The sequence below is a fragment of the Perca fluviatilis genome, chromosome 2 (genome assembly GCF_010015445.1).
Source record: "Perca fluviatilis chromosome 2, GENO_Pfluv_1.0, whole genome shotgun sequence".
In the NCBI taxonomy this organism is placed as follows: Eukaryota; Metazoa; Chordata; class Actinopteri; order Perciformes; family Percidae; genus Perca; species Perca fluviatilis.
In genome coordinates this window covers 37,732,480-37,746,523 of record NC_053113.1, presented here as the reverse complement: position 1 = coordinate 37,746,523, position 14,044 = coordinate 37,732,480, and the positions used below count along the sequence as shown (strand labels likewise).

The window sequence follows — 14,044 nt, the reverse complement described above, 5'->3', positions numbered from 1 at the left end:
TTTATTTATTACTATTAAACAAAGTGAGAAAAGTGGGATTATTTTTGACAGTAAATTGTGCACGCATGAAACCGTTCAGTCCTTTTTTTGGAGTTCCAGTCAGCACTATCAGACCTGCAGAACACACTGTCACTGCTGCTGTTAAACATAAACCAGGCAGTGACCGTATTTCTGTGCCAGCAGCATCAATAAAGATTTCTCAATTGAGTGAGTGCATTTAAGGTATCTTACATAAAGTCTGGCAGCTGCTTCTGGAATATAACCTCTCATTGTCTCAATAAGCATGCAGCGCTGATCATACAGGGTTTATGATTGACTGTGGGACTGGGTTGCAGCAGGTAAGCTAATGCTTCCAGCTTTCTGTAATCCACAGTGATTAGACTGTATAACACATATTTATTAGCCTAAAATCACAAAAAGGATTGCAGATTCTTATTGATCACTACACTGATACTGCTTGTGAATGCCCAAACTGTTCCCCGGTGTTGTATGTACGCATGCATGCCACTTGTAGTTACCATGTTTGATACTGGTCAAAAGTGATGAAGATGATGTTACAGGTCTTGTGTTTTTTATATACTCATTGCATGGAGGTAATACTGTTATATTAATATCAGAATTATAAGAAATACAGAGTGCAAATTTTACCTGTGAATATGTAATTTATGTAGGCCTATGTATCAATCTTTTATGTACTGATTTTATATTTGCACCTACCAGAAGTGTAAAAGACCACATAATGAACTTACACTTTTTTACTTTGTTGTGCATTGTTGTGCATACATATAGTGAATTATGAAATGATATGAGGAATGATGAGAGTTTGTTTTGGTGGAAAATATTACAGTAAAGTGGTCACTTGTAAATCCCTTGCATAGGCTACTTGTTTGTTTTGTTACTGTCCAGCGCATCACGTTATAATAATAATAATAATAATATTTTAATAATATATAGCCTATATTTTTTTCTAAGATTCATCACTAACAATAACGTCACTCAAATTGTGCAGCGTTAAAATGGCAGTTTGGTTGTTATACAGAGCATTCACCTGCAGGTGTCACACTGACTCCAAACTCATTACCTAATGCATTCAACTGTTTTTTTGTCAGTGAGCAAATTCCTTGCCTTAATCGTCCACTTTAAAGCAATAGAAAATAGTTAAATGAAAGAAGTGAATAGATTACATCCTGGTTTAATCCATTTCCATCATTTATTTGCATGAATCAAAGCTCAAACTAAATGTTTAACTCGTTTAATCAGAACCAGCCTGCACAAACGGATTTGATGTATGTATTCCTGTTATTAATCGCGCAAATAAAATACTGTGCTGTAATGATAAACTAATTGTCCTGACTGAATTCAGGCTGCAGGTCAGTCCCACACAGAAGGAAAAAGCTGATGTCAGAGCAGATGAGGGTGACCCCCGTGAGGAATTTAGAGGCACTCTTGTAAATCCTGAGGATCGTCAGTACAGTTCAGGACAGTGCGAGAGGAGCCCACTCACTGAAGCTACTCCACAAGAGAAGCAATACGTTTATTATCAGCGCAGGAGATGAAGTATCCCACATGGGTTTGCTTCAGCTGGAGTCTCCTGACTGTAGCTGTGATTCCCGTGTCTTTGGGGGAAATGTACACGTCGCTGCTGAACGTCAAGCAGGCGATCAGTGTTGAACGGAAGCTGATCGATTACTTGAGAATTTATATCGACCACGAGTTTGAGAGACTGGAGGACATCAAGCGGTGAGTGGCATGCGTGAGGACATGGAGTTAGCCTACACTATTCATTGATTTCCTCAGAGATTTCTGGATGCAAAATCCTGAGAAAATCTGAACTGTCTGTGGCGAATTTAATTTTATTCACAGCTCTTTGTTAGTTCAAGAAAAGTCTCTCTTAGTAGTAAAGTGACAAGACTGTGATAAATCCTGTAGCCATTCCACAGACAGTGAGTAATAACTGAACAAGTGTTTGCACATGATAAGAGCACATGTGGGAGTTTAGATATGGTCACATTTTCAGACCCACAGCTGGGAATCCTGCATTTAAATAAACCTCATTTGGATGAAATTATACAAAGATTACCTGAGCCCACCAAAGCAAAACATGTCACCTGATGACATTATTGGTTCATGTCTGATTACCAGCTTAAGATATTTGACTTGTCCAAACTCATGGGAATAACATTTATTTTTAGGGTGCCTCTTTACAAGAAGAAGTTTTTATCAGCTGGACTTGTTTCCAGTCAGAAACCTTCTTTATGTTGGAAACATAACAAGTCACTTCCACCAATTTATGATTATGATTCAACAGTTTTTGTGCCTCTAATTTTCTTCAGGAGCCCTTTTGACCATGGAATTGGAAACAGTTGCTTATTTGTAGAAGCTTTTTTGTGGTGTGAGGTTGGAAAGTGTAGTCATGCATCAGCTTTATTCATTTCGTTTCAACAATATGTCATGATGATGATATAATAGAGGTAAACTTTGCAGATGTAGCTTTCAATCCCTCATATAGAAAGTCTAAAAACCTAAATTATCCTGACATATTACCAACCATTTTTATAAACAGCCCTCTTAATTGTACCCAATGATGCTCATCATCTTGAGTGATACAATTTGCATGACACATATTTTCAGCGTATTGTCTATATACTGTAAAGTACCAATGGTTTTTTCTATGTCTGCATTTTAAGGTGGTAATTGGTCGGTCTTTTAAACCAATATACTGGACTAAATAAAGCCTTGCTCTGCCAAAGAGTGTCTGAAGAGCTTTTTTCAATGACTTTTATTTTTTCCCAAGAGCACCTCAATGTTCCCAGAACTCACTTGCTGAATGTGAAACTGTCCTAGCACTCGGTCTCTCCATTCTTCTTGTAACCACAGTCTACAATCTCCCCCCACAGCTTTTATGCCAAAGTGTCAGACCTGCACACTGAACTTTACAAAGGCCCGGCGACAGCGATGGCCAACCCGCTGGTGGCATTCACCCTGATCAAGCGGCTGCATTCCGAGTGGCTGAACGTAGTCTACAGCAACGAAGCCCTGGAGAACACACAAGGTTGGCTCACTGCCTTCTTTACAGACACATCTGGTGGTGGTAACTAACACCCCCCTCCTCCAGCCTTCTCAGCTGTCACCACCCAACCCCCCCAGTTCACCTTTTGGCCCTCTGCTGTCCAGCCCTCAGGTCCAGTTATGAGGAGGAAGAGGCCGATCTGCCCAAACTGGAAGACCTCCAGGGGGCCGCCAAGGGGCTGATGAGGCTCCAGGATGTGTATGCTCTCCAAGTTGCGAGCCTTGTGAGGGGTTGTTTCCAGAGAGTCACTAAAGGCAAGCCTATTGATATCTACCTGCCTGCAGTGTCTGTCCCGCTGTCTGGTGATGACTGCTTTCTGGTTGGAAAGGTACACAATCCATTATTTTCCTTTATTGTTTCCTCCTGTTGTTTTAACTTGATTTTCTTTTGGTAGAAGAAATAATCAGATTCTTTACTTAGGAAAAAGTACCAATAGCACAATCTAAAAATACTCCATTACAAGTAAAAGTCCTGTCCTCAAAAGCCTACCTACATAAAAGAACAGAAGCATAATAAGGTAAAAAGTATCCAAAGTCAAAGTACTCAATCTGCAGAAAAGTATAACATTTTACAGGCCTCACTGAATTCCCTCTTTCAGTTATCCAGCAAGATAAAAGTGGCCATACAGTAACTCTCAGGACCACGAAGTGATGTTGAGATGCTTTACTTACTTACAGTGTGAAACTGAACAGTGCTGGTAAGTTACATCACATCGTTAAAACATGAGCATGCATATACACCAGTTAAGTGTTAGAGTATGAATGTAAAGGCAATCAATCAATCAATTAATTTTATTTGTCACATGAAATCGTACCAATTGTTCCAGTTAAATGTAATTGTAATCCCCTCAGATCCTTCAACAGATGTAACCCATCTGTCTAGGCTACACAAACTTAGATGGCTAGCTGAGTTAAATTGACTAAATGCATTATATCAAATATAAACACATACACATAACAATATAAGTTGTATTACACTGAGGACTAAAGACTGTATCCTTGTAATAAATGGCAACATGCATAGATGCAGAGCGGGCACCTCCTCTTCAGGATGGCAAGGAGTACTGGTGTCTGCCCTCATTTGGAGTGTACCATCCCCAAACACGTCTTCATTAGACTCCAGTGCCCAGTTTGGTGGAGTCTCCCTAAATATGGTACTGCTCTCTGAACCAGATCTGAGTAAAGTAATGAATTTGAAAAATATCTGGAAGATTTTATTGTGAAAATGTCCGTCCCTGATTAACATCCCAATCCAAAGGTCTGCAAAAATACTTTGATTCCAAACCTGTCAGTCATTGTGTGGTGGGAATCCAGCCAGTCAGCCTGGAAAAAGTGGTATTCTTCCCACTGCGTGCCTGGGAATGTGTTTCATGTGAAGATACTATTATGCAAGTATGAAAGAAGAAGAAAAAGGTCTCCCCGCTAAAATTCCACTGTTTATGTACAGTGGTGATGTATAAGGGCAGGGCACTGTGTGGGAGAGACATCCTCTTGTGTGGAAAAGACATTATCTCACGCAACAAAAGCGTTCTGAGCAAAGAGCAGAGCTTGCCTTTACTGTTACTGAGGCTGAGATTATCTAAAAGCATCTTTTAACAGAGATGCTTAGTTTGAGGGTGTTGTCAGTAAAACATGCTTTTATATGGCTCTTAAACCGCTCCTGTTAAAAAGCGTTTGTAGCTTGTCGGTTTCATTTGGAGGCATTTTAAAGCAGATTAAAGGTATTTCCCTCACGCTATTCTGAGATCTGCAGAATACTAAACTATTTTTAAGAATTCATTGGTTCTTCAGCTCCCAAATTATGGGGTGCAATGTTGCGAACTGGGTGAGTGGTAGAGTAGATAAGTTGATATGTGTGATTAGTTGAGAGTGTGTTTTTTTCGGGGGATAAATGGTACACTGGCATTTTTGTTTGTGTCAGGGGTTGTGGATATAATCTGTGATGTGCGGGAGCCACATGTCACTCTCTTTCTGTGGGTGCTGTCCGGCCTGTAGTCAGCACCTACTTAATCAAGTCAAGTCAGCTACAAAGGAGGATTCAGAGCAGTTAAAAAGATAGACTGTAGCCCGTGTTCATGAGTGTTTTCTTTACTTTTCTTTATCCACAATTTACAATGTGCTTAAAAAGTCAGACAGGTGGAATCTCGATTGACATGCTGACAGTAGACCAGGTTGAGAAAGTAGTACTATTTATATTTCCAACCAATACTACCACATAGATTGTTTGTTCCTACCCTCTAATACGACCCACACTGACTGATTGCTGCTGCTCACTGTGAACCCAAAGCCTACAGGAACCAGAACCGGCTGACATTTGGTCCTCCAGTTCAATGCCTGAATAAAGCCGAACATGCAGACACTTGGTCCACCTTTGGAAAGACTGGCTGTAACCCAGGTGTTTCTTTACACAGGTGGCCTACGAGCAGGAGGACTACTACCACTCTGTGCAGTGGTTGGAGGAGTCGGTGCGTCTCTTCAGGGGAACAGGAGGCGAGTGGAGCCCTGAGAATGAAGGGACTTTAGAGGATGCTCTGGATCACCTGGCATTTTCTCACTTCAAAGTAGGTAGAAGGACACTTGGGAAATGCACATTTGGAAGATGATTGATGGATTGCACTTGTCTTAAATTCCTTTTATTGTTTCAGACAGGAAACATTTCCTATGCTCTCAGTCTATCTCAGGAGTTACTGAACCATGGTAATTCTTTTCATTTAACTTGTCCCCTTACTTTAATCCGGTCTGTGGTGCACTAAAACCCTCTTTACTTCTAAGAACTTGCACCTCTAAACTGAAGCCTGCACTGTAATAAAAAAAAAAAACATGGCCTATAATCTACAGTATTTACACGTTTCTTCTCAGATCCAATGAACGGAAGAGTTTTGCAGAATGTTGAGAAATACGAGAAGCTGCTGGGTACGAGTCCACCCATATCAATAAGAGGCGATGGGCTGAGGAGACCCACCTCCAATAATTTAAGGACCAGGGACACTTATGAGAGGCTCTGCCAGACCCAAGGCTCTCAGGTATTCATCACAGGAAAGATGATAGGATCTTTATAAGGATAATATCTGAAAGGGATCATGGATAAGTGAATACAACAACCAGAGTATTCTTAATTGTATAATAACCACATGTTCATTCAAATTTAGCTTTTTCAATAGCATGTCTAGTCCTTCAGTGACATACCAATAAATCTTATTTTTCATATGTTGGTCATCTGCCATTATACATTTGATGTTCAATTCAGTTTCTTTAAGAAGGGGACAGTGCAAATTAATAACATGAATGGTTATACATGGGTTTAAAATGCCAGAATTAGCCAGAAGGCTATTTTTCATCTGTAGTCCAATGTTGAAAAGCAGTAGTGACTCACAGTATGTCCAGCTGGATGTGTAATGTACAAGGAATTTGGAGAAAGAGGCTTTGAGAAAATATTTGTTTTCCTTGTGTTGTTATATTTGTTATTCCAGAGCAGTTTGTGATAATTTCTTTATTTAAATCACATAGACAAGAGTCAGCCATGCTAGTGGTGCCTTTAGCTAAATGTTAACGCCAGCATGCACCGAACAGCATGCACTGAACTGAAAATTATTATAATGTTTATTGTGTTGGTGACCATTTTAGTTTAGTGTGATAGCATGCTAATAACTGCTAGTTTATAAGTAGCAGCACCAAAATACAGCCATGAGTCATGACTGATGGGAATGTCTTTAGTTTTGCAGATATTTGGTCATAAACCAAAGTATTGGACAAATTAAAACTGTAACCTGATGATGGCGTAGACGTTCACTACTTTCATTAGGATTCATTCTCTCAGCATCATGAATTTCTGGAAAAAAAATGTCCTGGTCAACAGTCCAAAAGTCAGGGGATCACCTAAGTCAGTAGGCTTCATCCTCTGGGGACAATTTAAGAAGAACTCATCAGCAATCCATCCAATAGTTGTTGAGATATTTTCGTATGAAACAAAGTGGTGGACCGACTGACACTGTCTAGAGCCACACCGCTAGTTTGGCTAAAGATAACTGCAAAAATAAGTCTCTTTTTTTATGTTTTTCATTTTCCTTTAAACAGCTCCAAATAGTTTGTCACATATTTGACTAAATATTTGACAAAGTTTGAACCTTTATCCAATAGTTTGTAATTGGAGTTCCCTACACCTGAAGTCAGGTTTGCTTTTGTGGAGAGAGAACAATGGAAAGAGTAATTGTTCGCTGATGAAAAAGAAAAACAATTCTTGTCTTGATCTTGTTAATGGACTTCAGATGCCTGTTTCTCCCAGCAGCCATTGCTTTCTGAAAACCCCAGACTATTCTGTGACTACTTCACCAACGGGAATCCTGGACTGCTACTGCTGCCGGTGAGACGGGAAGTGCTGAGCCTGCGGCCGTATGTGGTCCTGTACCACAGCTTCATCACTGACACAGAGGCTGAGGACATCAAGAGGACCGCCCAGCCAGGAGTAAGTGCATTTTCCTCATCACTTGCAGGTAAAAAAAAAAAGAAAAAACACATGTCTACAACACATCAGCTTTTTGGGAATTAAGAAATAGAGCCATGTTTTTACAGTCAACACTGCATTTTTTTTCCAGTTTATCCAAAAAGGTTGTCAAATAGTTTTGTAATCCCATGTTTGTAGAGTTTTCTCTCATTTTCTCAAACAGCAAGAGTTCAAAAGAGTCTGTTGAAATCAACAAATACATGAAAAATAAATTCAACATTTTGCTATTCCCATGTGAACCTTAGTCTCACATTGAAGAATCCCATCTTTTTTTTACTGAATTCTTCTACAATTAAGACACAATTACCAGATATGTTTTTTTTATTTGTCTTTGTTCATATTGTTTATTTGGGATATATTATGTCTAGGAAATTACCCTCTGTTGATGTTGGCTCTGGTGGTATCCATGTTATTTCAGGATGTTCCCAAACACATGGTTGGCTTTCCATTACTCCGAAATTAAAAGTGTAATGAAATTGGCAGTCTTGAGCAGGAGTATTGATTTATCATTTCATGTGTAGTGCTATGTCAAAAAGAGGTATTCACTATGGCCTCTGTCCTAGTAGTAAGTGCACCTTCCCTTTTAAATTCATCCTTTGACTGCCACCAAATTATTGTTCTATGGTTTAAAAAATAAAAAAGTCTGAAAATATACATTAACATGAATCCAACATATTATTATTAAAGATATTGTTTTTAATGTAGGCTACACAACATTGATGATAGGCCTAATGGCCTACTGCGAAGGTTGCCATAAGGTTGCCATCCACAGATACAGTTAAGCTTAAGGATTTACTGTGCACATTAAAACATGATGTATAAATATATTAATATGCCAACAATTTTTTATTTTAAAAGCTTAGTATTGTATGCACCATAAAAAAGGTATGTATAAAGGCTTTAGGCCGCCCTCCACGTTATTGTAGGACCAGTTTATTATGCAACTTAATTTTATACAATATATGTAGTAGGGGGTCCCTACTCCGTCTCTCTAAGACCCTGTTTACACGTACATGGTTATTTTTACAAACGGAGACATTTCCCTTCGTTTGTACCCTTCGTTTACACGCAAACGGAGAATTCTCCTCTGAAACCGAGTCTTTCTAAAAACTCCGGCCAGAGTGGATATTTTTGAAATCTTTGTTTGCACGTTTGCATGTAAACTGAGACAAACGGAGGTTTAGGCAGCAGAGAGAGAGAAAGAGGAAGTGATTGGTTGCTGTTGTTGCTATTTTCGGGATTCTGATTGGCTAACGTGGGCTTGAGCTTCTCGTTGCACCGCCACCTACAGGTTTGGCGTGCTCTTGACGGCATTGATAGCATATATACACGGGTACATGTAAACGAACACTCAGTTAAGGGGTCCTTGGCTTAAAAAACGTTGAAGATCCCTGCTTTAAATGATGCAACAGTTAACAAAACTTTTTATCTCAGTGTTGGACAGTAACTAAGTACATGTACTCAAGTTCTGTAATGAAGTACATTTTTGAGGTACTACATGGGACCATGTATGTATTGACCAACTACAGCAGTAAAATGCTGCCTACAAATCAATGCATTTGGAATAATAATATAATATATATAACTGTATAAGGCTCTGAATGCGGCCATTATGCATAATCAGATTTCTTTGATACTTTAAGTACATTTAGCTGATTATGCTTTGTCGTTGCAATGAAAATGAAAAAAACTGAAGGAGCATCATTGTGCTACAAGGCCTTGAATCTATACCTTGAATATTTTTGTAAACATGCATATATTACTTGATAAAATGCTCTGCTGTGGGTCTCGCTGGCTGCTGGGGTCGAAGCCAACCTTCTCTTATTGGAAAGACCCTGTGGAGGAAGAGTTGGTCTGCTTTCAAACATTTAGTAAGGCTTAAAGGAATGAGGGATACATTACTATAAAAACTTGGCTCAGTGCCTCAAACTGTCCAAATAACCCTGCTGGGCTCCACTGGTATACAGTCCACTCATGGAGCCTCAGTATCTATATGTAAGCAACTACCGCTTTTCTGCTCAGTTAGTGGAAAGCAACAGTGCAGTTTCTCAGAGCTGACTCAGTTACTTTAGGGAATATTTGGTGGGGAAAGTCAATTTGTGCCATATAGTTTCTGTGAGGTTTTGGCATTGTTCAATGAGTTTTCCATGCTTTGCTCAGATGGAAACCCCTGTACTTATTTCATCATTATGTCAGCCTGTGGGTTTATTGAAAACAGGCCCAGGGTACGGTATTAGTTTGGATCAGTGGGCAGCATTTGTTAAGCATGAGCACGGTTCACACTGTTGTTTGGAGTTAACAGATATGTCATTGTATTGCTTTCTTGATGATAATTTCATTTGTGAAATAAGAAGTTTATTTTGTTTAGCATTTTCCCTCTTTTGTGTAAGTCCTTTAAAGTTAAATGATGTAATGTCTCTGATGGCCATAGGTTGCCTGGAAGTCATCAGGAGAATGATCTGCAGAATGAATCAGAAATATCGTGTTACCAGTTTACTGCAGAAAATGTTGTACCAGTGTATGTACCCGTTGCAAATTGGAAAACATGTACAGTATGAAATAAGCAGAATGTGATATTCTGCAGTCCAAATAAATTACAGAGGCTTCATTTTAAGAAGGGCAGACTTTCCGAAACTCCCTTCCAGACTGAGACTTTGAGATGCATGCTGACAAGGTGAAGATAAGATGAAACTGATATACCTCCAGGACAAGAAGGTCATCTGAACCCCCCATCCCCCCCCCGAAGGAAGTCCATCATCGCAACTTTTTGAATCTACATTCTTGATTTTCTCCTATCCCGCAGTCTTTCTTTTGAATACGTCATTGGAACTAGTTTTCATGCTATTACTCGCATTTTGTCAGGGCCTGCAGCTGGACATCAAAGCTTGGCTGCTCTAACAATCACACACTCGTAAAATGCTGTTTTCTGTCTTTGCTGACAAGTTGAAACGATCAGTGGTGGCAGCTGGAGAGAAACAAGCAACGGCAGACTACCGCATCAGCAAAAGGTACAAATAACTTACAACAAATAGTTACTTATAACACTTGTAGTAGTTATACATTAAAATTAAAACGCTAAACAGCTTGCAAATGATGTTAGATATACTTTTGCCTCTTAAGTGGTTATTTATCAATATTTTTCTAGTGCATGGCTGAAGGGATCAGCACACTCCACTGTTGGGAAGCTGGACCAGAGGATCTCCATGCTCACAGGTCTGAATGTGAAGCATCCATATGGCGAGTACCTCCAAGTAGTGAATTATGGGATTGGTGGCCATTATGAGCCTCACTTTGACCATGCTACAGTAAGTTGATTGTTGGACCTGTTTAACATGTTCCAACACTTGGAATTGCTCGACTGTGAATGTTGTCTGTGCTTACATTAATCAATATCAACTGTTATACGTTTTCCAGTCGCCTTCAAGTCCCGTGTTCAAGCTGAAAACTGGGAATCGAGTGGCAACCTTTATGATATATGTGAGTAAAACCATCTTATGACCCTGTTTGACCCAGATAGCAGCCAGAGGTCCTTGGGCAGGTTCCTGTTCCTGCTGCTCCAAAGTCTAAATTGAAAACACAGAGGTCAGGCCTTTGCCATGAATGCTGCAAGACTTTGGAACAACGTGCCTGAGAAACTCAGCTTAGATGTGACCTCAGTGCTTAAATTACACTTTTATGGATGTTCTGCCTTGCAACAAACTTAAACCAAACTCTATGTTTTGTCTTTGGACTCCAGAACAGCCTTCTTCCATATTCCATATCTTCCTTTCATTAAAGCTATTTTTATTTTATAACTAATCTTTTACATGCCTTTTAGCTGTTTTGCAACATTATTATACATGATATTAGTATTGCTATTATCATTAAGAACAACCCATGTGAACATTTGAGTAAAATTGGATAGTGACTAAAAGAATGGCTTTTTACAAGGCTTTGAACAGTGCAGCAGACAGAGTGGCTTTTCTTAACACGAGCACTTAAACACAAGACACAACTCTGAAGGAATGTCCTTTTCCACAGCTCAGCTCTGTCGAGGCAGGTGGGTGCACAGCTTTCATCTACGCCAACTTCAGCGTTCCCGTCATGGAGGTAAACACTCCACAAATGTAGAAGATGAGCTAAAAGCAGCCTCTTTTGTCTTCGTGTCATTTTTTGCCTCGATCTAGATTATTTTCACTTCACTCCGCGCCTCACTCACATTCTCTAGCGCAGCTGTCAAAATGCTAAAAGGTCAGATCATAGCAACAACAGCCATGAGATTTTTTTTTACCACAATAGTGTTATTGTATAGTTGAGCCTCAGTGGAGGTTGAAGCTGTTTTTTGATTAATAAATGAGCTGCAGTGGAAGGTTTTCCAGGCACTCCCTGGGGTTTAAACCCCTCACCTTTCATTTTATTGAAATCTCACTTTCTGGCTATTTATAGAGAAAATAAGTGATCCTAACAAACAGATAAAATTACTAATAAAATTGTGTAATTACTACTCATGAAATCCAGATCTGCCTAGGATATTTAAATTAAAAATGAATTAGTCTATTAACAGAAAGATACTTGTTAACTGTTGTAATAATTGATTCATTGTTTTGCTACATTTTCAAGCAAAAATGACAAACCTACCCACCCTACTTCTAGCTTTTCTGTATCTCATATTATAGTATCTTTTGGACTGTCGTACAACAAAATTGACCGAAAGATTAACCAAGAAAATAATTGTTATATATAATAATATATCGATAATGATAATAATTGTTAGTTGCAACTTTTCTTAGTTTCTTAGTTGCTTACTTTCTTACGTGATTCATGTTGTTTTTCATTTCACAGAAAGCTGCCATTTTCTGGTGGAATCTCCATAGAAATGGTCAAGGAGACGCAGACACACTGCATGCTGGCTGCCCTGTGCTTATAGGGGACAAATGGGGTAAGAGTCAGTAGATCCAGTATGATGTGATGATGTTGTTAAAAGAACCAAAAAGGGATGTGAATATGGAAAGTAGCAAGGCACAGGATTTTATCAGAGTCCTTGTTCTCTTTTAAACAGATTAGGTTTTTTTGTATCATTTTCATGGTCTGTTTCCATTGTTCAGCTTACCTGTCATACAGGAGCTATGAGCTAGGCAACATCTGCGCTGCATTATGCATTTAGAAATGTTACAAAGTGCAGTTCAGACACTGAGTGCTCATCTAGGAAGCTGAACATCTGCTGTCAGTTGGCCCAGACCATCAATCTCCCGAAATGTGTTTTAGGGACCCAGTTAAACTAACAGAAGGATATTAATCATCACAAAGCAGCTGCAGAAGCATTTGGTGTCTGTGTTGTTTAAAGAAATTAATCATATTGCCCCCTCCCCCATCTTTTAAATATTAAAACATACTTTGCATCTTTCTGTATGTTCCAGTGGCAAACAAATGGATCCATGAGCACGGCCAAGAGTTCCACCATCGCTGCAGCCTGAATCCTGAAGAGTGAGTGAGAGGGGTGGAGCGATAGCTGGGCCCCTTGCAGTACAAGAGCCAGCCTCTACAATTGAGAGGCACACTTGCGGGTGGAGAGAAGAAGGAAGCCAGAAAGTGAGCACACAGGCAGGGGAGGTTAGAGCTGTTATGGGGCAGCCTGCATCTGTGATTGGAGACCCAGGCCGCAGGGAGCCTGAAGCGTACAGTGCTGCAGTGGACATGGATAGCACAAGGCTGAGAGGTGGGGTAGAAGTGGACTGGGGCAGTTGGCAATCAGCCCCCAGAGGCCAAAATGCTCTCTTGCTCTTACTGGCCAGTTCCTGCAGATGAGTGGAGTGAGGCCTCTACCTTCACACACTGTGCTGGTTTCAGTAAACTGTGCAAGGCTGTTTGCCTCTCCTGCTTCCTTAAAAACTGATGCAGCCCTTTTCCTACACTGGGCCCACTCTAGGTTCTGTCTTTAAAAATCAACACAGCTGTACTTTGTGCAGAGTCTAAGAACTTTATTTCCAATGTGTAGATGCATAAGTTTACAAACATACCTAATGTGCCTGAATCACAGTGCAATGTGTAGACATTTCTGTTTGATGTAATGTTGCAGCCAAAAAATAAAATGCTGTTTTTGGATTCCATGAAATGCATGGAAGAGCAAGCAGATACAGAGCATGTGGCATTGTACAGAGTGGCAAAAATGGTTTATGACTTTAGGGGAATTTCTGAGTTCAACAGATATTACAGAGATTTATTCTGTCTCACACCTCAGGACAGCAGCTCAGACTGGTGCTATGAGTCAAAGGAACCAGTCATTGTGAGTGTGCCTGTTTATTCCCAGCTGACTGAACGATGTGGTCATTCCTGCCTGTGGGAGACTCTTTCAATAACTGGCTGTCTCATGGAACAGATGAACCAGATCTGTCAGCCTCTTATTGAGCTTCAGAGGCTGGGCGTCATTAATCACACTCTGCACGCCAAGCGATTGGGAACACGTCTGCGCCAGAATTTTGTGTCTGAACTCACACA

General features: G+C 39.9%; 1 protein-coding gene across 4 annotated transcripts; it reads left to right on the top strand.

Annotated features, from left to right (window-relative positions):
• Positions 1-241: 241 nt before the first annotated feature.
• On the top strand, positions 242-13,683 carry p4ha3 (prolyl 4-hydroxylase, alpha polypeptide III). Of its 4 annotated transcripts, none has more exons than XM_039788034.1 (14): positions 254-338; positions 1,364-1,740; positions 2,898-3,052; positions 3,175-3,398; positions 5,481-5,630; positions 5,715-5,766; positions 5,929-6,092; positions 7,355-7,531; positions 10,514-10,578; positions 10,716-10,875; positions 10,985-11,047; positions 11,591-11,659; positions 12,392-12,488; positions 12,967-13,683. In XM_039788034.1, the coding sequence occupies exons 2-14, from the start codon at positions 1,553-1,555 to the stop codon at positions 13,035-13,037; spliced, it is 1,635 nt and encodes a 544-aa protein (XP_039643968.1). In that variant the 5' UTR covers positions 254-338; positions 1,364-1,552; the 3' UTR covers positions 13,038-13,683. The 4 variants fall into 4 exon arrangements, 3 of the variants coding, with proteins under 3 accessions (XP_039643977.1, XP_039643968.1, XP_039643960.1); XM_039788026.1 differs by having other exon boundaries at positions 7,352-7,531; XM_039788043.1 differs by lacking the exon at positions 1,364-1,740 and having other exon boundaries at positions 242-338; positions 7,352-7,531.
• Positions 13,684-14,044: the final 361 nt, after the last annotated feature.

Bases quoted from the DNA above. Each gene is read 5' to 3' on its own strand.
- p4ha3 (XM_039788026.1), top strand. From the start codon at position 1,553: ATGAAGTATCCCACATGGGTTTGCTTCAGCTGGAGTCTCCTGACTGTA. The intron at 5,631-5,714 runs GTAGGTAGAAGG...TTATTGTTTCAG, and splicing joins TGGCATTTTCTCACTTCAAA to ACAGGAAACATTTCCTATGC. The intron at 5,767-5,928 runs GTAATTCTTTTC...GTTTCTTCTCAG, and splicing joins TCAGGAGTTACTGAACCATG to ATCCAATGAACGGAAGAGTT.